Source organism: Notechis scutatus, chromosome 4, assembly GCF_049901735.1.
Source record: "Notechis scutatus isolate UNSWTSFEM ecotype Mainland chromosome 4, rNotScu1.2, whole genome shotgun sequence".
NCBI lineage: Eukaryota > Metazoa > Chordata > Lepidosauria > Squamata > Elapidae > Notechis > Notechis scutatus.
Window position 1 is genome coordinate 50,908,543 of NC_142012.1, and position 27,011 is coordinate 50,935,553.

The window sequence follows — 27,011 nt, forward strand, 5'->3', positions numbered from 1 at the left end:
CCATTACACACTTGTTCCAATCATGTGTGAGATCTACCATAGATTAATGGGTTGGATGATTTATGTTGAACTTCTCCAACTAAAACCCATGAAATATCACCTTGAAATCCAGTGTTTTTTGAATCAGAAAGCTGATGTAGGAGAGCTACAGTACATTAAGGGTTTCTCTGTTTCATTGCAGAATGTTTTTGCAACTCTTTTCCTTCCTTCCTCCCATTCTTCCTTCCTTCCTCCCATCTTTTCCTTCCTTCCCTCCCATTCTTCCTTCCTTCCTCCCATCTTTTCCTTCCTTCCTTCCCTCCATCCTTTCCTTCTGTCCCTCCTTCTCTCCTCCATCCTATCTTTTCCTTTCTTCATTTGGTTCTTCCTTCCTTCCCTCCTTCCTTCCATCCCTTCTCTTTTTTCTTCATTCCTTTCTTCCATCCTTCCTTCTGTCCCTCCTTCTCTCCTCCATCCTATCTTTTTCTTTCTTCCTTTTGTCCTTCCTTCCATCCCTCCTTCCTTCCCTCCATCCCTCCTTCTCTTCCTTCCTTCCTTCCTCCCTCCCTTTTTTCCAAGACTTGTTCATTGAGCCAAACTTAACAAGAGCTGGATATCACATAGAGCAGGGGGTCCTCAAACTTGACAGCTTCAAGACTTGTGGACTTCAACTCCCAGAATTCCTCCTCCAGTCATGTTAGCTCAGGAATTCTGGGAGCTGAAGCCCACAAGTCTTAAACTTGCCAAGTTGGAAGACCCTTGATGTAGAGGGACTTTAATCATGTCCGAATGTAAGCAAAATCTTAAACCAACCTCCATAAACCAGCAACTTATGTTTGGAATGAAATGCACATGAACGCACCCTAGTAAGACTGCACAAATGAACAACATTCTCCCCCAAAACACCAATCAAAGGAAGAGAAGGCAATGACTCAATCGGGCTGATAAGAGTTCCTTGAGAAGGAGACCATTTTTTTCTCTTCCAGAGACTTTATAAACATCTCCCAGTTGGAATTTAGCTTTCTTGATGTGTTGAGAGTAACCAAACCAGACTGTGACTTCATAACCCCAGCTTTGTGGAGTCAAAAGACAACTCCATTTTCCCAGAAAACCTGAGGAAAGTAGACTCTTACTAGAGATGTCTCTTCTGTCTCCTGAGGTGGAGGTGAGCTGCCAGGTACCGATGAAGGACTAGCCTCATTTTCGCTGGTCACATCTCCATTTGTCAGGGCATCGAAGGAAGGCAATCCATCTTCGTCCACTGGGATACTATCCAACGTTTCTGTGAGGACTGCTAGTAAGTTTGCTTCATTCTCTTCATCTATCTTCTACTCGTGCAGAGAATACAGGGAGAGAGGGGGGGGAGAAGGGGAAAAAAACCATGACTCAGGCCAGGAAACTAAGAATGCACAGCCTTATACATTAACATTGAGTCGCATTAATCCCATGCAAACCATCTGCAAACTTGCAATCCAGGAAGGTTGCAAGTGAATGGTGACCTCCGCACACTTCTAACTACCTATTTAAAGTTGCAATTATCATTACATTACATAGCCACGATAGAATGTTACAGGGAGAAAACCCTTATAGAATCATTTCTGCTTAAACCCCGCGCTCAACATTTCGAAATAATAGGATCCGTAGTTGTAGGAATCTCAAGAAAAAGAAATCAGGGATGTTGTTTTCAATATATTCTTCTGGCTTTGAAGTTGGCCTTCCCAAGGATGTGCTTTAAAAAAAAAATCCAAACAGAATTATTTATAAGCTTTTATCCGATTCGAGTTGCAATGATTAAAAGTAGATTAATTTCTAATCAGATGTGACTATAACATTAATCTGCATTAGATGTCTTGTTGTAAAATGAAACATTTATATCTATATCTATATCTATATCTATATCTATATCTATATCTATATCTATATCTATATCTATATCTAATCTATATCTATATCTATATCTCTATATCTATCTATCTATCTATCTATCTATCTATCTATCTATCTATCTATATTCTTAAGTTTTCACGGGTATTTATATGTATGGTATTCAGCTTTGTTCGGGTATTTTCCCACGTCATTATAGTTGTGCTTTTAAAGTTGTAGCAACGTTTCGGCAGAATCTCATCTGCCATCATCAGGCTTCTGTATAGAGTTTGACGACACTAAAGCTGAATACCATACATACATACATACATACATACATACACATATACATACACATATACATATACATATACAATCCTCGCATTCTTCAACATAATACATCACAATTAGCATTCCTATTTTAGGGAGGCAGAAAAACAAAGCTATATTATATTGTGGAGATTTGTTGTATTTGTATTTTTTTCATTAAATTTTATTTAGTTTTCAAAATTTAAAAACATAAAATAAAACTTTATACATCTTTATATCAACATCAAGACATCTTTTACATTTCCTCATCATCTTTCTATATACACTTTCTATATACAAATATAATTTCAACTTAATATATAAATATAGATAGATATGAATATAGATATAAGTATTAATATAGCTTCTTCTTCTTTACCTACTTGTAATCTTAATTCATTTGTAATTTGATAAAATATTTTTGGTAATGTTTTCCTTTTATTTTTTTTATCCATACTCTTTTAGATTGTTTGTTTTGTTATTAATGACTTAAGCTTGGAAAAACATAATACAGCATCCAGTTTTGGTCACCAGACTACAAAAAAAGAAAAGAAAAAAGAAAGATGTTGAGAGAATTTGGAAAAAGTTCAAAGAAGAGCAACTAAGACAATTAAAGGCCTGGAGACTAGAACATAGGAAGAACAACTGCAAGAATTGTGTTTGGCTAGTCTAGAGAAAAGAAGGACTAGGGGGGACATGATAGCAGTCTTCCAGTATTTGAGAAGTTGCCACAAAGAAGAGAAGGGGGTCAAATTATTCTCCAAAGCCCCTGAAGGCAAGACAAGAAACAATGGATGGAAAGTAACCAAGGAGAGAAGCACCTGGAATTAAGGAGAAACTTCCCAACAATTAGCCAGTGGAACAGAAGTTGCCTTCAGAAGTTGTGGGTGCTCCATCACTGGAGGCTTTCAAGAACAAATTGGACAACCACTTGTTTGGAAAGGTCTAGGGCAGGGGTGTCCAACCTTGGCAACTTTAAGACTTGTGGACTTCAACTCCCAGAATTCCTCAGCCAGCAAAGCTGGCTGAGGAATTCTGGGAGTTGAAGTCCACAAGTCTTAAAGTTGCCAAGGTTGGACACCCCTGGTCTAGGGTCTCCTACTTGAGCAGGGGTTTGGACTAGAAGACCTCTAAGGGTCCCTTCCAGCTCTATTCTGATTGAATTGAATACTCAGGTTCCCTGTAGAAGTCCATGCACAAGGGTTTTGCAGGCAGCCAAATCCACTTTTCCCAAAAAGTTGAAAGAGGAAGGAAGCTGCCAAGAGCGCTGCAGATGTTGTACTAACATACTGTAGCTCCAGCTAGGAAGATAATGGGATGGTATCTAAAAAAGCAGCATAAAACTCAAAATGAACAATTTTCCCAAATAGGGATTAGTTCAGATGGATCGTAATTGGATTAAGTCCTATTCGGTGAAGTCTACCCTTTACCAATTCGGGAAACAATTAAACAGAAATGCAGTCATCATGCTTGTTTATTTATTTCAAGCAAACATCACCACTCCGCCCCCTTCTCCCCCCCATCCCCCCAAAAAAAGTCCAACATGAATTGACTGGATTAGGTGCAAACTTCCCTTCTTGACATTTTGCTAGTTGTGCTTATTGCGTGTTAATGAGGTAACAAGGAAACAACAAGGTTATATGTGTTACGATGCAGCACAGTGACAATCTGTGTAGAGGCCCTTTGCATGGAAAATCAAAATTACTGAGGTCAGTTTGCTTTGCCTGATTTCTTTCTTTTTTTTCTCTTTCTTTCTTTTTTTCTTTCTTTCCTTCCTTCCTCTTTTCTTTCTTTCTTTCTTTCCTTCCTTCCTCTTCTTCCTTCCTCTTTCTTTCTTTCTTTCTTTCTTTCTTTCTTTCTTTCTTTCTTTCTTTCTTTCTTTCTTTCTTTCTTTCTTTCTTTCTTTCTTTCTTTCCTTCCTTCCTTCCTTCCTCTCTCTCCTTCTTTCCTCTCTCTCTCTATTTTCTTTCTCTCTTTCCTTTCTTTCTTTCCTCCCTCTTTCTTTTTCCTTCCTTCCTTCCTCTTTTCTTTCTTTCTATTTCTTTCATTCTTTTCCTTCCTTCCTCTCCCTACTTCCTTCCTCTATTTCTTTCTTATTTTCCTCTTTCTTTCTTTCCTTCCTTCCTCTCTTTTCTTTCTTTCTTTCTATTCCTTCCTTCCTCCCTCCCTCCCTTCCTTCCTTCCTTCCTTCTTTTTTATATGCCACCCATCTCACCTGGAGACAATTCTAGGTGGCTTACAACAAGTAAAAACAACAAAATCAAGCATTAAAATGTTTCAATAGTAATAATCAATGTTAAAAGTATAGACTAAATTCTCTTCCACTGGTTCTAGTACTGGAGATTCATTCTTATAGTCCAGTCCAATATATTGCAGGCAATTAAAATGGAACATTTTTGCAGTATCTCAGATTTCATCTAGCTATTTATCAAACCCTATCAGAAGATTTATGCCAATGGGCAGAGGTAATTCATTGCAAATAGAAGGAGAATAGCAACGTTTCGGCAGAATCTCATCTGCCATCATCAGGCTTCTGTATAGTGTTCATCTGTGATGAACTGTGATGAACACTATACAGAAGCCTGATGATGGCAGATGAGATTCTGCCAAACGCTTCTTTACAACTTTAAAAGAACAACTACAATGACGTGGGAAAATACCCGAACAATGCTGAATGCCATACATGTAAGTACCGCGAAAACTTAAGAAATATATATATATATATATATATATATATATATATATATATATATATATATATATATATATATATATATGTATGTATGATGTATGTATGTATGTATGTGTATGTGTATGTGTATGTGTATATGTATATGTATATGTATATATGTATATATATTGCATTGACAATCAAGATACACACAGTCAAGGCTATAGCTTGCCTAATTGACAATTTTAAAAAATTGGGAAGTGGGGGTGGAGAAATACCTGGAGAAAATTGTTGAGAATTCCTTGGATTAAAAGAAGACCAATAATGCAATACTAGATGAAATAAAACTGCCCACTGGAAATGCCAAACACCAACCTAAAATGTACTGTATTTTGGAAGCAATAATAAAAATGTCACTGAAGAAGACCAGATCCATGGGGAAAAAAATTGAAGGCCATTGAAAAAAGAGACCTACAATGGAATGTATGATAATATAAATTAGATTTTGTAAAAGTTAAGCTTTTGCTTGAAAAGGATGATGTGAATTTATAATTATAGTCTAATAAGGAGATAATAATAATATAATATGCATAGTTGATTTATACAATATGAAGTTTAATTTAAATCAGAAGAGATAGACTGTTGATATTGTGCATAAAAGATACGTACCAACTGACACACTGTATGTAATGGAAAGATGGTTTTATTTGATGTTTTATGCTTGTATTTGTTAATGTTTGTTTTCATAATAAATAAAGATTTTTTTTTTTTTTAAGAGAGTCCTACAGAACACCAGGAGACAGGATGCGATCCCTGAGTTTGGTAGGAATTCAAAGAAATACAGGTCGTTTTCAACCTGGAATCCCAACTTAGACCAACATTTCTGACACTATACAAGACTGTTGTTAATTGAGTTTTCACCCCAGTTTATAACCTTTCTTTCCCCCATTGTTAAGTGAATCACTGCAGCTGGTAAATTAGTCACCCGGTCGTTAATTGAAGCAGAGGGACAGCATCCCCACTGACTTTACTTGTATGAAGATCGCAAAAGGGGATCACGTCCAGGGGTGAGCTTCAAATTTTTTAGCAAGGGGCTCTCTGCCCTAATGTGTGGCAGGGTGGGGCATGGCTGGGTGATCATGTGATTGGGTAGTCATGAGATCAGGAGGGTGTGGCTGGGTGGTCATGTGACTGGGTGGGTGTGGCCAACTTGATGTCACTTCTTTGCTCTAATTTCCTAAAAAAATAGGATATATACCAAAAAGTTGTTTTATTATTTCGTGCATTGAATACTTAAATAAAAGACTGGATGAAACCAGGCTTAATAGCAGTGACTGTGAGTAGTGACTGTGATAGGGACCTTGGAGTCTTAGTTGAGTTTCTGGTGAGTTACGGGATTATTATTATTTGGGAATTAATCCCCTCGGAGGCGAGTGGCTATGTTATCTGATTTTCTCCATGGCTCTCCCTCACAAGCACCAAGTGGATTGTTTATCTAGCTTGCCACACTTTTACCAGGTGTGAAATGCTCTTGGCTGAACACCCAGAAGTTCAATTAAGCCTATGAAGAGCTTTCCCTAGCTGCTTGTCTTTCTCAGGTTATTGGGGGCTCTCTGAGCCCCGCAGAGTCTTAGCTAGCCCTGTCAGCCTCCAGCAGCCCACCCCCTGATCACGTGACCCTGGGACCACTATGACTGTCATAAGTCCATGCCAGTTGCCAAGTATTTTAATTTTGATTGGGTCGCCACTTGGAGGCTGCCACTTTTTTTTCAGTGCTGTTGCAATTTTGAATGGCCACTAAACAAGACTGTTGTAAGCAGTGGTGGGATTCTACCGGTTCGCACCGGTTCTATTGAACTGGTTGTTCTGGTGAGCAATTGGCCCTGCCCTTTCCTGTCCTATATTTCCCTGTTTTTTAGCTCAGCTGATTTGCGTGGCACAGCAGACTGCCGCGCATCAGCTGTTTTACTCACCAGCGCTGACATCGAAGCTAAGTTTTTTAGCTTAAAATGGGCAGTTGTTAAACGCTGCGCGCGCGCACTCATCAAAGCAGTTGTTAAACCGGTTGCATCCCACCACTAGTTGTAAGTCGAGGGCTAATTGCATTCCCTGACAAAATGATATTCACTGGGTCACAAGTACGCAGACCCAAATGAATGCCACCATCACCTAGAAAACCACGTAAAAGAATTCTCGTTCAAAGTCGGCTTCCTTTCTTTGATAATATGGACTTTTAGCAAAAAATCCTTTGGTTTTACTGATTCCAGTGTTTGCATTTTAAAAAACCAGGGTGAGGGGAGAAAAGGAAAGGAAAGGAAAGGAAAGGAAAGGAAAGGAAAGGAAAGAAAAGAAAAGAAAAGAAAAGAAAAGAAAAGAAAAGAGAGAAACCCTCAAGGACAGTGAAGCACGCTAACATTCAACGTCTCCACGCAGACTGGACTTACTCATCACAGCCATTTTGATTAGTGTTTTGGTTTTCTTTTCTTTCTTTTTTCATAAGGACTTTCAGATGTTCCTCAGAGGAAAAGCGAAGGAGGTGACAAAAAGAACTCTGCTAAAACAATTAATGTCATTTTTCATTATTGCCCGGGTCCCAATTTACAGAGCAAATAAATCAAAGTCACCAACAGCGGAGGGCTAATACATATCTGCGCACAGATGACACAGGAGCAGAACTGCGTGGAGGCCTAAAAAATGACGGGAGATAACCTTGCCGGAGCTGAGCCATGCGCCTGCTTTTAAGTCATATTTCATGCCCAACGTTTTTATTAGGGAACATAGCAAGAACGGGGTTGACAAAAGGGAGGAGAGAAAGAATCCCGTTTCTGCTCATCTGATACTCACGAGAAATGAGGAAAGAGTGCAGAGAAGAGCAACAAAGATGATGAGGGGACTGGAGCTAAAACACAGGAAGAAAACTGCTAAGGGACCTGGACATGGCTAGTCTAGTGAAGGACCAGGGGAGACAGGATAGGGAATTTCAGAATAGAATAGAGCTAGAAGGGACCTTGGAGGTCTTCTAGTCCAGCCCCCTGCTCAAGTAGGAGACCTTATACCATTTCAGACAGGTAGCTATCCAGACTGTCCTCCCGTGATGAAGCACCCACAACTTCTGAAGGCAACTTCTATTCCACTGGTTAATTGTCTTCACTGTTAGGATGTGTCTCCTTAATTCCAGGTTGCTTCTCTCCTTGATGAGTTTCCATCCATTGAATCAGAATAAAGCTGGAAGGGACCTTGGAGGTCTTCTAGTCCAGCACCCTTCTCAAGCAGGAGACCCTAGACCATTTCAGACAAGTAACTGGCCAGTCTCTTCTTCAAAACCTCCAGTGATGAAGCACCCACAACTTCTGGTGGCAAGCTGTTCCACTGGTTCATTGTCCTCACTGTTAGGAAGCTTTTGCTTCTTTCCAGGTTGCTTCTCTCCTTGTTGACTTTCCATCCATTGCTTCTTGTCTTGCCCACTGGTGCTTCGGAGTGTTCCAATATTTGAGGGGCTGCCACAGAGAAGAGGGGCTCAACCTATTTTTACAAAGCACCCGAAGGCCTGACAAGGAATGATGGATGGGAAGTGATCAAGGAGAGATTCAACCTTGAACCAAGGAGAACTTTTCTGACAGTGAGAACCATCAACCTTTGAGCATTCCTGAAGAAAAAGACAAGGAGGAAAATGGCAGCAACATCATTTGCAAGACTTTGTAAGAGAAAGAAAGGAGCAACTTCAAGGGATAGTAGAACTTCTGGCCTGCTGTCATGAAAACAATCTTGATTTTCTATCTCATAATTTTAACAATTTTCTTGTTTTTTAAAAAATGCTCCTCTTCTAAGGAAGGTCACAAATTCCAGTCAGGAGTTCCATCAGGATACAAGGAACGCCATTTTAGTTTGTACAATTTACAAGGTCATTGCTCCAAACCAGAATTATTATATTACCGTAGAAAAAGTTTTAACTGATTTATTAAATATCTCTTCTCTGCTTCATGCTTATGATATGAGATCTTGTGTTGACAGCCCAAGGACAATGGCCCTGTTGCCTCCAGAAGCCACAAATTTCACTATTCCAATGTTGTCACTCATTTATCCACAAGGGATAGTGTTGTGAATCAATAAAAGTGAATAACCTAAATGCAAATTAGGGGTTGAAAACCTGCACATTTGGTTGGTCCTTATACAACAACTTGGGATTGGGCCAGAACCAGTCCCTGATTGGTTACTTTTGGGACTGTCCTTATTGGTCAGTAGTTGAAACCTGTTGCGCAGTTTCATTGGTTAATAAGGCAGCAGCTAACCCTATAAAAGGGTTACTGCTGCCCATAGCATTGCTCTGTTCCATTCTGATTCCTGTTATTATTAAAGAGTTGAAGTCACTGGTCAGATGTCTGGTCTCCTCATTCTCCGAACTTAACAGATAGTAGTATCCCTGCAATTATATACTCCTTTTTGAAGAGGAGTTACTCAAAATGTTCTATCTACATTTTAGTTGGGATGGCACAGCTTGCTGATCAATTCTCATAGTGCCCCCCACCCTCAAAAAATAAAAATATTTTTTCTCTGAACATTCCCAGTCATCCCGAAGTGAAATAATTCTCACGATATTAAAAAAAAAAAAAGTTTTTCTCAGATTGGCACACAACGCAAAGGTGGTAGCCCTCTCTTGGTGGTGGGCACTTTCCCTCACAAAATGTGTGAAATTAACATGTCCTTCTCTGGCTGACACAACCTAAAATGGATACCAGAGGGAGGGATGCTTTCTGAGAATTTTGTACCACTAACTAGAGCATACAAAACATTTGCTAGACCAATTCTCGAATACAGCTCCCCTGTCTGGAACCCGCATTGCATGTCAGGCATTAACACAATCAAGAGAGTCCCAGAGATATTTCATGAGAAGAGTCCTCCACTCCTTTACTCACAACAGTATACCCTAGACCTCCAGACTTGAAACTTTAGGCTTAGACAACCTAGAACTGTGATGGCGAACCTATGGCACACATGCCACAGGTGCCGGTTTGAGGCCTTTTTTGAGCCATTTGTGCCGGCACGCGAGCTGCTGACAAACTTACCTCACTGAGCATGTGTGTGCCTCAAAACTGATTTTTCTGCTGGTTTGAGGCCTTTTTTGGCCACCCAGAGGCTTGAGGAAGGCTTCTGCAGGCTTTGCAGGCCGAAAACTAGGTCCGTTTCATCACTTCCTGTTTTTCTGGAAATACCGGAAGCGATAAAATGGGCCTAGTTTTTGGCCTGCAAAGCCTGCAGAAGCCTTCCCCAAGCCTCTGGGAGCCTGAAAATGGCCTCAAACTGGCCGAAAATCAGCTGTGAGGCGCAGTGTAGGTAAGCGGTGGGGATTGCATGTGCATGTGTAGGGGGCATTGGGGAGGGTGAGCATTGCTTTCTGGGTGCTGGCACGTGAGCACGAGCATGCAAGCGCATGCATAATTTTTGGCACAGGAGCCCAAAAAGGTTAGCCACCACTGAACTACAGCACCTTCAATCCTACCTAAGCGTAATAAATAATTATCCATTGCCATGTCCTACCCGTCAATAACTACTTCAGCTTCAACTGCAACAATACAAGAGCACACAACAGATACAAACTCAAAGTAAACCGCTCCAAACTCGATTGCAGAAAATACGACTTCAGCAACAGAGCGGTCAACGCCTGGAATGCCCTACCTGACTCTGTTGTTACATCCTGTAACCCCCACTCCTTTAACCTCAAACTATCCACTGTTGATCTCACCCCATTCCTAAGCAGTCTGTAGGGGGCGTGCATAAGTGCACCATCGTGCCTACCGTCCCTGTCCCAATGTTCCTCTTTTATTCTTATCCATTTCATGGATTCATAATCATGTTTATACTATGTTATCTAATACATGCTTGATCAAAAAATAAAACAAATTCAGAGGTTGTGCTTTTCTGAAACCAGAAAACGGAGCCACACAGCATGGAAAATGGCCTTTTGGTCTAAAATACCCCTGGCGAGAGAGTTAGTGCATTCACACCGTCAGAGAAAAATAACTCTTGGTAGCAGATCTGACCATTGCAAAAACAAGGGACAGATGGAAATAGGCCTCCTGCCGGGAAAAGGGAGCTGGGCAGCCCATTATATAGGGCGGGAGAGACAAAGAGAGTTTAAGCATTGATTCTCTGAGTACATCTTGCTCTTAAAACACAGCGGTGAGTGGAAGGCTTCCCTTCTGGCTTATCTCATCAGATCTCCTTGGATTTTGAAGAGTTTATCGAATTGGATCTGATCTTGCCTGCTAGTTGAAGCCTGGTCCCCAGGAACTCTGACTTCAACACATTCCCAGCCCTACAGGGGATTGCGTACTTTTCCATTTTTGCCTGAAAAACTGCAGCCAAGGGAGATCAGGAATAAGGAGAGATTCGGATTTTTTTTTTTTAAAAAAAAGGGAGGGGGGCCTTTGAAGTCCCTGGGGACTCAAACTGTTGGATCTCCTTAAACGAACTTTTGTCGGAGTTCCATAGCCGCTCACCACAGGCCTTGGAAGAGCCCAGAAGAAAAAAAGGGATTTTGGGATGTACATGAAGTATCTATACACACACGAGACAAGCAGGTAGCTAGGTAGGTAGGTGGCTGGGTGGATGGATGGATAGATACATATGATGTGAAGATAGATACTATAGATCGGGGTCCCCAACCACCGGGCCGCGGACCGGTACCGGCCGCAGAACAACTCCTACTGGGCGCGGCTTGCTGGGCGCCGCCATCTTTTTCATGAAAAAGTGCTTCCGGTGAGCTTTTCCGGGTAGAAAGCTCACTGGAAGCACGTTTCATCAAAAGATGGCGGCTAGCGCTCGGTGAGCTTTTCCGGGTAGAAAGCCATTTCTACCCGGAAAAGCTCACCGAGCCTGGCGCCGCCATCTTTTTGATGAAAACGTGCTTCCGTGACGTCACCGGAAGCACTTTTTCATCAAAAACAGATGGTGGCGCCCAGCTGATGCTGGTACCGGGCCGCGGCGCCCAGCTGATGCCGGTACCGGGCCGCGGCGTCAAAAAGGTTGGGGATCACTGCTATAGATGATAGATGGATGGATGGATAGATTCTATTCTATTCTATTCTATTCTATTCTATTCTATTCTATTCTATTCTATTCTATTCTATTCTATTCTATTCTATTCCATTCCATTCCATTCCATTCCATTCCATTCCATTCCATTCCATTCTTTATTCTGTTCTGTGCAAGTGCAATTTACGACCTGCTGAGCTGCCCGGACAGCTGAGCAGCACTGTGTGCGGGTTGGAAGAGCCCTTTTTTCCCTGCTTTTTCAACCGTAGCTGTGCCGCGCAAAACAGCTGCGGTTGAAAAAGCAGGAAATAAAGGACAGGTAAGAGCCCGGGAGGATGGGCCTAAACAGCAACAGACACAGAACCGGTTCTGTGTCTACTGCTCTTCAGAGCTACCGGTTCTGTAGAGCCAGACAGAACCGGTAGAATCCCACCCGATTCTATTCTATTCTATTCTATTCTATTCTATTCTATTCTATTCTATTCTATTCTATTCTATTCTATTCTATTCTATTCCATTCCATTCCATTGTCTAAATTCTATTCCATTCATCATTCTTGATTCTTCATTCCTCTATTCTATTCTGTTCTGCTCTGCTCTATTCTTTAGATATCACTTCATCAAGATGATGTAAAAAATCTTTCTAACCCAGTACCACTTTGATTCTTAAACAAAGTCAACCAGCTATTCTTTTCCAATATAGTCCCACAAAACAATCATCTTGTTTTGATTCTGTTGTCATCAACAATTAAGAACACTAATTTATTTAAAGACATTTTAAATGCCTTGTAAAGATGTGTTGATATATTTAATTAGAAGGTGGTTGTAGTCATTTACATATCCTTGACAGAGGCATGATTTTTTTTAAAAAAAAAGATATTATTCTTTCAAGTTTCATCATTTCTCTCCATGCTTCTTTATTTCTGTAAAGTCAGCTTAACCCTAGTTTTTCTCCCCTGCTAGTTCCTGCCCCACTTTCCTGCAGCTACTGTACAATTTAATTGTTTTAAGATGATATAGTACCTCTTAAGCTTAAAAAAAAAGGTCAGGTGAATAGGCCAGTAAATCCCAGAGTCTTCCTTCCCTATTTAAAAATGTGTAGTCTACTAGCTCTTTCTTACCATTTGGGACAACCGCAGTTCATTCTGAGTTTTCAAACAGCTAAACTCTGCCAGAGTTTTTAAAAAAATATATATATCAAGATTTGGTGCAGGGAAAGGAAGGAAAATGGCAGATAAGCATGGATAAATATGGAGGTACATGATAAAAATCCAGAGGATAGTAGTGAGGAAAACTCAATAAATCGCCAACCCAATTTTAGCAACTTGGAATGAAAATCATACAATATATGAGGATATCTCCTTAACATACCAAGAGAGAAAGATTAAAGCCTCCTTGAATTCTAAAAGCTGGCCTTCTCCACCCAAAAGCTCTCCAGCCACTACCAGAAATATTGTCCATTCACAGTTTTAAGAGTTGAAGCCTCAACAAGTGTACACAACATCACAGTATCTGTGTAGGAGATAACGAGGTGGAATGTGAGGGAGGGATCAAATATGTCATCAGTCTTGAGTCTTTCAAGCCCACAAGAGATCTAAATCCAGCCCTCCTTGAATTCCATTGACCCAGGGGTGGGTTTCTACCGGTTCTGTCCACCTCTGTAGAACTGGTAGTTCTGAAGAGCAGCAGACATAGAACCGGTTCTATGTCTGCTGATGTTTTTGCCCACCCGCCCTTCCGGGCTCTTACCTGTCCTGCTCAAAAGGGAACTCAGGTAGAAATTCCTTGCACCTTTGTGATAATATTAATTGTTCTTATGATTTATCATCGTTTTTATAATTCTATTTTTATGACGTTGTAAGCCACCCAAGGTAGTGAGATGGGGAGGGACAGCATAAAAATTAATTAATTAATTAATAGTTTGGATGTGTTCCTGCTAATGGCTCAGTTCTACAATCTTTCTACTGCAGAATCTTGGAATCCATAGGTGTGATCCACAGGGATAATAGAGGTAGAGGAGGAAGGAGGAAAAGATGTTGAGACTCTACAAAGAGTGCAGAGAAGAGCAACAAAGATGATTAGGGGACTGGAGGATAAAACATATGAAGAACAGTTGCAAGAATTGGGTATGTCTAGTCTGATGAAAAGAAGGACCAGGGGAGACAGGATAGCAGTCTTCCAATATTTGAGGGGCTCCTACAAAGACGAGGGGAGGTGGCTGTCAAACTATTTTCCAAAGCACCAAAAGGCAAGATGAGAAACAATAGATGGAAGCTAATCAAGGAGAGAAGCAAGTCAGAAATGAGGACAAATTTCCTAACAATGAGAACAATTAACCAATGGAACAGCTTGTCTTCAGCAATTGTGAGTGCTCCATCATCCAGGGGCTTTCAAAAAGAGACTGGGCAACCATTTATCTGAAATGGTATGGGCCTTCCAGTTCTATTTATTCTATGTTCTAAGAAACTACAGTGAATGCTACCTCAAAAGACTTCCAAAATGCGTATGGATTCCGAAAGCTTTTATCGAGTGATAGAGGGTCAAATGTTATAGCAGTACAAACTTTTGCTAGTATTTAATTGTATTCACTAGTAATACCAGTAAGAAGTTGTTTTAATTCAGTTACATGCAAAAGAGGAGATGGTCTCTGAGCAACACCTTTTTTTGACGGTGGCAACATTAGGAATAAGAATTTTAATTAACTCATGCTTCCCTCTTGTTTTTATACACAAAATATGCACATCGGTGTGTGTATTTGACCTCAGAAGTGCCTGGCTTATGTTGATTTCTCTTTTCCAAGGAATACAATCCTCCTAATTTTGTTCTCTGCCTATATGGCTGTCAAATCAGGATGACATGATAGCAGTCTTCCAATACAATTAACCAGTGGAACAACTTGCCTCCAGATATTGTAAATGCTCCAACACTGGAAGTTTTTAAGAAGAAATTGGACAACCATTTTTCTGAAGTGGTGCAGGACTTCCTGCCTAGGCAGGGGTTAGACTAGTAGAAGACCTCCAAGGTCCCTTCCAACTATACTATTCCATTCCATTCCACTCCACTCCACTCCACTCCACTCTTATTGTATTGTATTGTATTGTATTGTATTGTATTGTATTGTATTGTATTGTATTGTATTGTATTGTATTGTATTGTATTGTATTGTATTGTACTGTACTCTACTCTACTCTACTCTACTCTACTCTACTCTACTCTACTCTACTCTATTCTAAATTAGGGACAGAGGTTATCAAGCATCTGAAGAGCTGGAAAACATGACAGGAGCTGGTTTGGTGCCCAGCGGAAGGGAAGTTAGAGATGACAGATACTCAGGAAGAGAATTAAAGTTTCTCACTTGGGAAGAATTCCTTAAACGGAGTCCTTCCAAATGTATTGGCACGTCATTCTTCCAAATGTAGCCTTTGTGGGTAGGTGGAGAGAGCAAGCCATAGTTTATTAAGCGTGTTGTGCCCAAAGAGTTATGCTCATATGACTCCTGTACTTTTCAAGTGGCAACAGATCTTTCACACTTGATCTAATAGCCTAGGTTGGCACACACGGCAGGGTGACATTCCTTATATTCAGAGATTACTTTTACGGGCAAAACTGAACCGTCTTCTAATTCACTGATGGCCTTTCCAAAGCAGAGGGACAGGCTTGGCTCTGTCTGCTGTCAAATCCAATCCCTGGAGGCTTTCAAGAAGAGACTCTGTCAGAAATGGTGCAGGGTCTCCTGCTTGGGCAGGGGGTTGGACTAGATGACCTACAAGATCCCTTCCACCTCTCTTAATTTTTTAATAAATATACCATCCCTGGAGGCTTTCAAGAAGAGACTGGACTGCCGGACTTCCGGTTTGAGCTTCTTCAGCAACAGACCAAAACCTAGTCTCTGCGAGGCTTTGATCCGTGCTCGCCACTGGAGCGCCCCGAGCCGGCTGGTTTTGGGGCTAAGCCACCCCGTAGAGGTGGGGAAGAGGGGGGAGACTGCCTGCAGGGTTGAGGAGAGCTGCATCTCTCCTCCCCAGCTGGCCATTACTCCCTTTCCCAAAGGCGGTTGCAGCGGTGGTCAGAAATGGCCACCACAAAGAAGAACTCGACCGGAAAAGAATGTGCAGGAGGAAGATAAGAAGAGAAAGTTTTGGTTGATGGGGTCAAACAGGAAAAGAAACAAATAAGGTACCCTGGAATTGAAACTATTAAAGAAAAACAATAATATTGTTCCCTAAGATTTCTAAACCGTGAAGGAGAGAGAAAAGGGAAAGGATTTGGTTTTTTTTCTCCTCTTCCTATACTGACAGCTAAGAGACTTATGGAAGAAATTGGAAAAAAATCCATTTTGACATCAATAGGCATTTAATGCTTAAAATAAAAAGTCAAAGGGATAATAAAGATTTCTGGATAATTAAAAGCTTTTGAAAACAGGAAAGGAGAGAAAAAGAATAAAAGGGTAGGATCTGGAAGGGAGGAGACTGCCTGGAATTAAAAAAGAACTTACAGCAAAATCTCAACAAGACTTCCAAAAGATACATTCTAACTGAAATATCGCAACAAAAACCCCAGGAAGAGAAAGTCCAAAAAGAAATAAGAAGATATAATTCGGGACTATCTGGATTACTTGATGATTTCTAGATTCTTGGTTATTGTTTTGAATGACTAAAATCAATCAGGTGGTTGTTTAAAAGTGTTTAAAATGGCACCACTTTTAGAAGAACTGAAAATGGAACTTAAAAAGTACAAAGAAGATGCACAAGAAGGGAGAGGTTCTTTTGGTTTCGTATTTCAGTTTTTAGAAATGGAGATTTGGAATTATGAGAAACAACAAGAAATGCCTGCAGAACAAGAAGATTGCGACAAAGAAGAAGCCATCTTTAATGAACGAGTAATCTTAGATGGGGGGAAAAAAGGAAAGGGGGGAAAGAGAATGGAAAGTTTAAGATTGGGAAAAACAATTCCAAAAAAAATAGAGTGAAAAATAAGTATAAAATCAGAGAGCAACAGAAGAGGGAAATGCAGAAGAGAGAATTAGAACTAGAGAGACAAGGGGGTAAAAGGGGGAGGGAGAAGATGAGAGGGAAGAAAGAAAGGAAAATAAGTTATAAAGGACAGAAGCAAAATATAGAGAAACAGGGCCTATTTAGAGATAATGGGTGAAAACTTAATGGAAAAAGGGATTCTGCAAAGGTACATAAGATAGTAAGGTTATATTAGAAGCAGAAATAATTTTAGAAAATATGAAACAATGTATGATTAAAATGTCTGATAAAATAGCTATCATAATTCAGTGGAATGCTTGTCAATAAATAAATGTAACAAAAGGTATATTTAATGATTTATAAAACATGTGAAGAGAAATAAGGGAAAAATTAATTATGGAGATTATATGTGTTTTTAAGGAAGTATGATATTTAATTGAAAAGAAGTGTTAAAGATGTTAAGACTTTAATGATTATTAATGATAGAACTGAACTGGAATGGAATGAGGGTTTATAATTACATATATTTACAATCTTTCTTTTTTTAAAAAAAGAATATAGTGTGTATTATAAGAACGTACCAAGCAGAATTCGATTGGAAGTTATGTATTATGTATTATATTGAAGGTCATAAAATTAAGATATATATTGAAGTTTAAATAAGAGTTGAATGGATGTAATTAAAAGATATAAAGGTGTCATACTCCAATTAGTAACTACAGGAGAAAATTTGTTTAATGAGAAAAGATAATATGAAATTGAAACAGAACAGGCAAAAGTATAAATATAATGATTTGAATTGAGATGAGATAATCAAAATAAAATTGAGAAAATTAAAAGAGGGGAAAAACTATATAGAAAATGTAAAATAGTATAAGATATGGAATAGAATACAAAAAGGAGCATGAAATTGAGTTTTGTGTCTGTATAAAGAAGTTCAATCCGGAACCATGCTATTTTCAAAAAAGATGTTTTACTTGTATTTTGTATGTGTGAAAACCCAAATAAAACTTTATTAAAAAGAAAAGAAAAGAAGAGACTGGACTGCCCTCTGTCAGAAGTGGTGTAAGATCCCATGCTTGGGCGGGGGTTGGACTAGATGACCTACAAGGTCCCTTCCAACTCTGTTAATCTAAATCTAAGAAATACATATTCAAAAGCATAAAATACACTACATATAGATTGTGTTACAAAGACAGCAAATGCACACTCTAGTTATATATCTGCTTCTTTCTTAACCTATTGAATCCGTAACAGGACAATATATTTGTTAAGGATACAACTATTACCTTACAATAATTTTAGGTGTGTGGGGGGAACTTATTGAATTTAATAACTTTCTTTGTTTTTTGAATCTGGCAGTCATAACGTCCTTCATTTCCTACAAACCTTCTTGGAAAGAAAATCTACACTTCAGCTAGAGGTTTGCTTTGCTTTGCTTTGTTTCATTTTTTCGGGAAGGGGGGAATTTTCTAAATCCGGGGACCTTTAAAAATTATCCATGGGCCATCTAAGGTGCCCGTCCAAGAAACGGAGGTTGGAGACCCCTGATCTAAAGGAATTCATGGATTCCAGAGGTTAAGAGATAACAAATCATCAGAGTTGGAAGGGACATTGTAGGTCATCTAGTCCAACCCCTTGCCCAGGCAGAAGACCCTACACCATTTCTGACAGATGACAGTCCACTCTCTTCTGGAAAGCTTACAGGGATGAATCTCCCACAACTTCCGAAGGCAACTCCTATTCCATTGGTTGATTGTTCTCCCTGTCAGAAAGTTTCTCCTTATTTCCAGGTTGAATCTCTCCTTGTTCAGTTTCCATCCATTATTCCCTGTCTGGCCTTCAGGTGCTTTAGAAAATAGCTTGACCCCTTCCTCCCTGTGGCAGCCCCTCAAATATTGGAAGACCGCTATCATGTCTCCCCTGGACCTTCTCTTTACTAGACTAGCCAAGCCCAGTTCCTGCAACCGTTCGTTGTATGTTTTAGCCTCCAGTCCCCTAATCATCCTGGTTGCTCTTCTCTGCACTCTTTCTAGAGCCTCAGTGTCTTTTTTTAGAGTGTGGTGACCAAAACTGGATGCAGTGCTCTAGGTGTGGTCTTACTAAGGCTTTATAGAGTAGTATTAGTACCTCCCTTGATCTTGATTGTATCCCTCTGTTAAGACAACTTAGGATTGCATTGGCTTTTTTGGCTGCTGCTGCACACTGCTGGCTCCTATTTAGCTGGTTGTCCACTAAGACTCCAAGATCCCTCTCACAGTTACTGCTATTGAGCCTGGTTTCACCCAGTCTATATGTGTACTTTTGGTTTTTCTTGCCTAAGTGTAGGACTTTACTTTTCTCTACATTGAATTTCATTTTGTTAGATACGGCTCAGTGTTCTAGTCTGTCGAGATCCATCTGGATCTTGAGCATATCTTCTTGGGTGTTGGCTATTCCTAACACCCAAGAAACTGTTCGTTAACCCAAGGTTAAGAGATACCTCCAAGTTCTCTTTCAGCCATCACAGGATTCAAATTCTGAAAGAGGACATGACTTGAGTGTTTCTAAACCTTTATTCTTGGCCCAAAGAATGTGACATTTTCTTGAAAGCAGTTGGGTGTTCCAGCTTTCCTTGCAACTCTCAAAACACCCACTTCGCTGGATTCTGACACAAAACATAGGCAAGAGTTGACTGTAAAGACTTCGGCTAAAAGGAACACGGTCTTCTATCTTATCTATTGCAAACAAAGAGCAGGAATTACTCTTTTCCCGGAGTGGCCAGGAGCTGCTGTTTATCCCAAACAGCAAATGGGTGCTTTGTAAATTCTACAGAGTAGCTCAGACAACTACACACATTTAAAAGGCGGCAGATATTGGGAATGAGATGGGTTGAAGTTCATCATGGCTGGAACCTACCAGCTTGGGACAGCTTGTTTAGGTGGATTCCAAACCCTGGTGTAGATCCTTCCTTGTGAGTTTACATATAACATGTTATTTGTACCATCAGCTCATGAGTCACAATGTCTTTGCTTACAATGCTGATACAACCTGAAGCACCTGTCTACCAGAAGATAGCACTTGGGACTCATATACCGCTTCACGGTGCTTTCCAGCCCTCTAAGTGGTTTACAGAGTCAGCCTCTGGCCCCCCAACCATCTGGGTCCTCATTTTACCCACCTTGGAAGGAGGGAAGGCTGAGTTGGCGACGTTTTGACTATATATATATATATATATATATACTATGTACTATGTATGTATGTATGTATAAACTTAAAATATATATATATATATATATATATATATATATATATATATATATATATATATATAAGAAACTTAAGAATATATATATATATATATATATATATATATATATATATATATATCAGCTTTGTTTGGTATTTCCCACGTCATAGTAGTTGTGCTTTTAAAGTTGTAGTGACTTTCGGCAGAATCTCATCTGCCATCATCAGGCTTCTGTATAGTACACTATACAGAAGCCTGATGATGGCAGATGAGATTCTGCCAAACGTCGCTACAACTTTAAAAGCACAACTACTATGACGTGGGAAATACCCAAACAAAGCTGAATGCCATACATGTAAGTACCATCGAAACTTAAGAATATATATATATATATATATATACATACACATACACATACACATACATACACATATACATATACATATACATATACATATACATATACATATACATACATACATACACACACACACACACACACACACACACACACACACACACACACACACACACATATATATATATATATATATATATATATATATATATATATATATATATATATATATGAAGCGAAAGACCACTCATGCATCATCACAAAATCTAAAGAACCATAAAGCCTACAACCTTGACATTTGGCATGCATGTTCCTCTTGACTTCTAGGTGCTCACTAAGGAAGGATTTTTCTAAATGACCATCAGAGCATTAGTATTTCATGTATTATTATTATTAACACGCTCTGATGCTAAGGAGTTGAAATCTCTTCCAAATGCAAAACACAAGCAGAGGAGAGGAGTTTCAGTTTCACAGCAGCACCAAGTGGCTTTAGTACAGAACAATTGAGCTAAGCCACGCCCAGTCTCCTTGCTGTCTCTTTCTTGCTCACACAGCAAATACTCTTTCAGTTTCCAAACAGCCCTCAACTCTCTCACACACTAACAAGGCGCTAGCCAGGTGAATACCGATGGATGCTGGTAGGCAGAGGCAGAATTCTCCCCCCCTTATTTTCCTCCCCGAAAACTAAGCCCGCCCACATAGTTTCATTGCAAAGCACGGGGATCGAGGGAGTATTTATCTCTATCTCTATCTCTATCTCTATCTCTATCTCTATCTCTATCTCTATCTCTATCTCTATCTCTATCTATCTATCTATCTATCTATCTATCTATCTCTATATATACACATACACACACACACACACATTACACACATATTATATCTATATATTCTCATTTTCTCCCCTAAACACCCACCCACACATACACACATACACACACACACACAGATACACACATACATATATATACCCCCCTCCCCCCTCTCTCTGTGTTTGTGTGTGTGTGTGTGTTCTGTGTTTGTGTGTGTATGTGTGTTTATGTGTGTGTGTTTAGGGGAGAAAGAAAGAGGTCCCGTATTGGCAGGGAAGGAGGCAGGGAGGGATTCTCTTAAAACCTACAGATAAGCTGAAATTCTTTCCCCACTATCTCTCCTCCTGGTGTAAGGCGCAAATCAGAGAGCTTAATGGTTTAGCTTGTAAGGCCAGGTTAAAGGAAAAAGCACAGCTGAAAAGGCTCTTAGGGAAGCTTAGGAGGGAACTAAAAATAGCCAGCACTTGGGAATTATCTTCAATTCCCTCCAACTTGTTCTGTGCTGCGAATGCAGATAAACTGCAGGAAGGTTTCCTTTCGGAGGGAAGCGTTTAGCGCTTTAACAGCTCTTCAATTAGTTTCATTTCTGTTCAGCTCATCCCTCTCCTTCCACCCTGGGTAGAGAGAGAGAGAGAGGTGGGTGGGTGGGAAAATGAGGTTTACCTACAGATCCAGCCTTGGCTTTTTAACAAGGATCTGCCCCTTTCAAATATCCGGGTTTGATTAAAAAAAAACAAAAAACGGTGGGAACTTAAAACAGATCGTCCAAGGGAAGTGGAAGTATAAAAGTGTGTGTGTGTGTGTGTGTGTGTGTGTGTGTGTGTGTGGTCTCTGAGCTCGGGGGTTTTCTTGCAGGCGTTTCATGACCAAACTAGGTAAGGTCAGCACTGATAATGTTACCTAGTTTGGTAATGAAATGTCTGCAAGAAAACAACCATGCTCAGAAACCACTAAGGACTCCACAGTTATCCTCCCCCTCCTTTTCCTCCTCCTCCTCCTCCTCCTCCTTTCTACAAATCCCACCTCCTTCTAGCACTGATGACGTTACCTAATTTGGTAATGAAATGTCTGCAAGAAAACAACCATGCTCAGAGTCCACTAAGGACCCCACAGTTATTCTCCTCCTCCTTTTCCTCCTCCTTTTCCTCCTCTTCTTCCTCCTCCTCCTTTCTACAAATCCCACCTCCTTCTAGCACTGATGATGTTACCTAGTTTGGTAATGAAACATCTGCAAGAAAACCGCCAAGCTCAGAGAGCACCAAGGACCCCTCATGTCAACCCTGAGCTGCAAATATTCTCCTGTATTGGGAGAAATATAAGCTGAGAGACCCTTGTTTGAACATGAACAAACTGAATTTTATTAGAAGCAGCAGGTTAGGCTCCTAACATTCAGACCAGCAAGGAATTCATCTTCAAGAGTTGTCATTCCTTCTCTTTCCACAGATATCCAAGGTCTGAGCATAGCTTTGAAAAGTTGTTCCTTTTACCTCCCAAATTTAGAGTTCGTCCTATTTCCATAGTTTTATTGGATCAAACTAATTACAAAACTTCAGCGAGTCCTTTATTACTTCACAGTTAGAGGCCAAAAAAAAAATAAAAATGCTTCAGAAATAGCAGCATCTGACATTCAATGCTGGACTTGAATACTAAGCAAAGCTAAGACATGGATGGAAACCTACCAGGATTGTAAAAGAGGTTGGGAAGATGAAAAACCAATGGCAAACCATACTCCATACAATTATCAAGACCTGGGCTTAAAAAGAATTCCCTCCCCTTTTTAATTCACAGAAATCAGAACACAAAAAGCCTGGATAATTATGCTGTAAACACAACTCCAAAAAGATCTGATCACAGTGCTAAAAAGGCTTCTGCCCTGGCCCTTTGTCAAAAAGTAATTAAAAAAAAATTCCATTTAAATGTTGACAAGCCGTACACATCGATGATCCATTGCTATGAATCCAGGGTAGGTTCTCCAATGTTGTATAATAATTTGTTTAATGCCCACAGGCCTGAAAAATTCACCATTGTGATGCCTTGGCAGAGGTCAGATTCTTAGGGAATATAGCTAAGAAGAATGGGGGTGCTTTTAGCCCAGAGTGTGTTGTGACCCGCCAGCGGCCACCTGAGTTGGTAGCAGACTCAGACAGTGAGGAGTTTGGGGAGAAACATTGGCCAGCCCTGGAGTCTGGGGAAGGCTCTGACAAGGGCTCTGCATCGGAGGCAGAGATGGGGCCAGGGCCGTCTGACAGTTATCAGCTGCCTTCGGAATTGGAGATCAGTGGGGAAGAAGAACAGCTGGAGCCTGTTCCCAGTGTGCGCATGCGCAGAGCTGCCAGACAAAGGGAACCAGTGGTGGTATTCTACAGCTTCAGCCCGGTTCTGCCGAGCTGGTAGCTATGATGAGCAGCAGAGAGCAAACTGGTTCTCTCCGTTGCTCTGCTTTTGGGCCCACCCACCAGCCCAGGCTCCCAGACTCACCTTTATCCTCTGCTTTTGAAGCGCAGCTGCTTTGCCCGGCATAGCAGAGTGCTGCGCGGCAGCTGCTGAAGTGACCGGGAGAGGGCAGGCTTGCAGGAGGCGAGTTGGAATGCCTCCGTGCCTGCGCAAACGCCTCTGCCTCTGCACAAAATGTACATTTGGTGCACTCGTGGTGCATGCGTGCAAAGCGCGCCCACCAAGCCACGCCCCACGAACCGGCGGTAAAACTTTTTGAATCTCACCACTGAAGGGAACAGTTAAGGAACAAGGGTCAACTCGGGAGTAAAGGCACAAGTGGACAGTGGGAAATAAAAGAGGAGCAAAAGGGGAGGGGGCTTTTGCAGGAAACAATTAGTTCATTTGGGTGAAGATCCGTTCCTGCATTCCTGCCAAGTATTGTCTGCTACAGTGTGGCGTCTGAAAGATATCGGCCTGGCAATTCTCCCAGCCTGATAAAAGGTCTGCAATTGGGAACTATCTTGAAAGACTGTTGATCAATACTTGATTCTGCATATTATAATGGCAGCTAGAATAAGTTTTGCTCAAAATTTGGAAATTGGCTACGACCCCTTCAGGAAACATGATAATCCATAAGATACATGATTGTGCCGAGATGGATTTATTTATTTTATTTATTTATTTGATTTGCCAATTGTTTACAAGATAATAAGTATAAGTGTATACATAGTTGTGAATACATGAAATGGGTACATATAAGAAAAATAAAAGAAGAATAAGAGAAACAATAGGACAGGGACGGTAGGCACGTTGGTGCGCTTTATGCACGCCCCCTACAGACCTCTTAGGAAAGGGGTGAGGTCAATAGTAGACAGACTAACTAAAATAGTAGACAGATAAATAGTCTGTCTAAATAGTAGACAGACTAATAGTAGACAGACTAATAGTAGACAGTAGGATAGACTAACTAAACTGCTAAAAGATCATCAAGGCAGTGAATATTACAAAACATGGGATATCTGATACAACTGGCTAAAGAAAAGGTAACATCTGATGACCTGGTAACATTTTGAAAATAAGGGTGACGTGTAAATAAATGTAAACAAACTACATGTATGCCTATATAGAGTTTAAAAGGATGAAGAGTTATTATGACAATGTATAACATGCTATCAGAAGGAAAGTGCAAGTGTATCTATTGCTCAAACAATGCTGTAAAATGTAAATATACGTTTTTAATTTTACAAATGTTGAATCAATATATTTATTTAAAAAAAGAAGGAAAGAAAGACCATTGGCCGGGACTTTGCTGGAGAGGAATTCCCTGTAAATTAAATAAAAGGGGTTTTATCAGGACGAGGAGTCAGCTTCATGCTGTTGAGGGAAGCCTAGGGCAGAACAGTCCAATCGATTCAGCAACATGCTATTAACAACTGTGTTGAACCCAGCCCTAAAAACGGCAATAATAAAATAAAGCTAGATGATTAATTATCCCCTGAACTGCATGTCCAAGTCCAACCTTTACTTGCATTTTTCTAAGACGTCCAAAAAGCCAAACATTTTGGTAATACAGGTAGTCCTCGACTTACGACCACAACTCGACTTGTATCCCCCAAAATTTCTGTTGCTAAGTGAGGCCTTTGTTAGGTGGGTTTTTGCCCTGTTTCACCACCTTTCTTGACACCGTTGTTAAGTGAATCGCCGGAACTGCTAAGTTAGTCACCTGGCCGTTAAGTGAACCTGGGCTTCTCCCCTGGATTTTGCAGGTCAGAAGGTCATTAAAAAGGAGATCATGTGACCACGGGACCCTGCGACCGCCATAAAGGTGAGTCAGGTTGCCAAGCGTCTGAATTTGGACCCTGAAGATGACGCAGCAGTTGTTAAGTGTGAAAAACGGCCATAAGTCACTTTTCCCACTGTCGTCGTAACTTTGGAATGGTCACCAAATGAACTGTTGTAAGTTGAGGGCTACCCATACTACAAGGGTTAGGGTTGTTATTTAACACCAAGAGATCTGAAATGAAACAGCCAACAATTTGGGGTTCATTGCCAAAAGGGAAAATTTTTAAACAATTATCTTGGGCCGTTTTTAATAGGAGCCAGCCATGTGCTTGTAGCTGCCAAAAAAAAGCCAACACAGTTTCTAGGCTGCTGTCAGGGTTCCGGCGATCACCCCAATTAAATCATGAACCTCGGGCCAAGCTTCAAAAAAACTCAAAAGATTTATTAGGAGCAACATGTCGGCATTAACCTAAATGAAGCCAACTCTGGCATTCGTAATTTACAGTCACTTGTGATCCTGTTTCCCCCCCCCCCTCCCACTCTCCCTAGGTGTGTCATAAGTGAGATTCTCCAATGAAACACCGTTCATAGGCTGGGTGTCATGAATCACATTCTCCAATGAAGGGTTTTCCCGGGCAGAAGATCCGGTAGCCTAGCTACAATCTTTGTAAGATAAGTGTTGGAATGTACTTCTGTTTTTAAGCTTCCATACTGCTCCTTCATATTTCCTCCCCCTCTCCCTTGTTTACAGTGACTCGAAAACAGGCGTAGGAATATTTTACAAGTGAACAGCTGAATTAACAGAGGGATGGAATCAATATCACGTGACGTGTTCATACTGCTTTTATAAGGCCTTGGTAAGGCCACACTTGGAATTCTGCACTCAGTTTTGGTCAGCACGATGTAAAAAAAAAGATCTTGAGACTCTGGAAAGAGTGCAGAGAAGAGCAACAAAGAGGATTGGGGGACTGGAGGCTAAAACATGGTGCAATAGGATTGTGTATTTGTTAGTAGGATTCATTGGGTTAGGGGTATTCTGTCTTTCACTGTGAGTTGCATTATATTGGAGGGGAGGTACACTAAGGGCGCACTAAGAGAGGCTCAGCCAATCTCATTATACATATGTTGTACACTGACAATAAAGGTTTGAATTGAATCTATATGTATATATATAAAAGCGAAAGGCCACTCATGCATCATCACAAAATCTCCAGAACCGTAAAGCTTACAAACTTGACATTTGGCACGTATGTTCCTCTTGGCTTCTAGGGGCTCACTGAGAAAGGATTTTTCAAAATGATCATCAGAGCATTTAGAGTATTTCCTATATTATTATTATTAACACGCTCTGATGCTAAGGAGTTTGACTCCCCCTCCCCACCTGGAAAGAAATCTCTTCCAAATGCAAAACACAAGCAGAGGAGAGCAGTTTCAATTTCAGTTTCAGAGCACCAAGCAGCTTTAGTACAGAACAGCTGAGCTAAACCATGCCCAGGCTCCTTGCTGTCTCTTTCTTGCTCACCCAGCAAATACCCTTTCAGTTTCCAAACAGCCCTCAACTGTCTTAC

General features: G+C 40.5%; 1 protein-coding gene across 2 annotated transcripts in view; it reads right to left on the reverse strand.

Annotated features, from left to right (window-relative positions):
• The window catches only part of PPARGC1A (PPARG coactivator 1 alpha), a 133,590-nt gene that overhangs the window by 50,439 nt on the left and 56,140 nt on the right, over nucleotides 1–27,011 (reverse strand). Inside the window, exon 3 of one of the 2 annotated variants that reach the window (XM_087963412.1) lies at nucleotides 1,113–1,307. The exons of the other annotated variant lie outside the window; for it this stretch is intronic. Within the exon in view, the coding sequence (XP_087819538.1) occupies nucleotides 1,113–1,307 (195 nt within the window). The remainder of the gene's footprint in view (nucleotides 1–1,112; nucleotides 1,308–27,011) is intronic. 2 annotated transcript variants of the gene reach the window in all.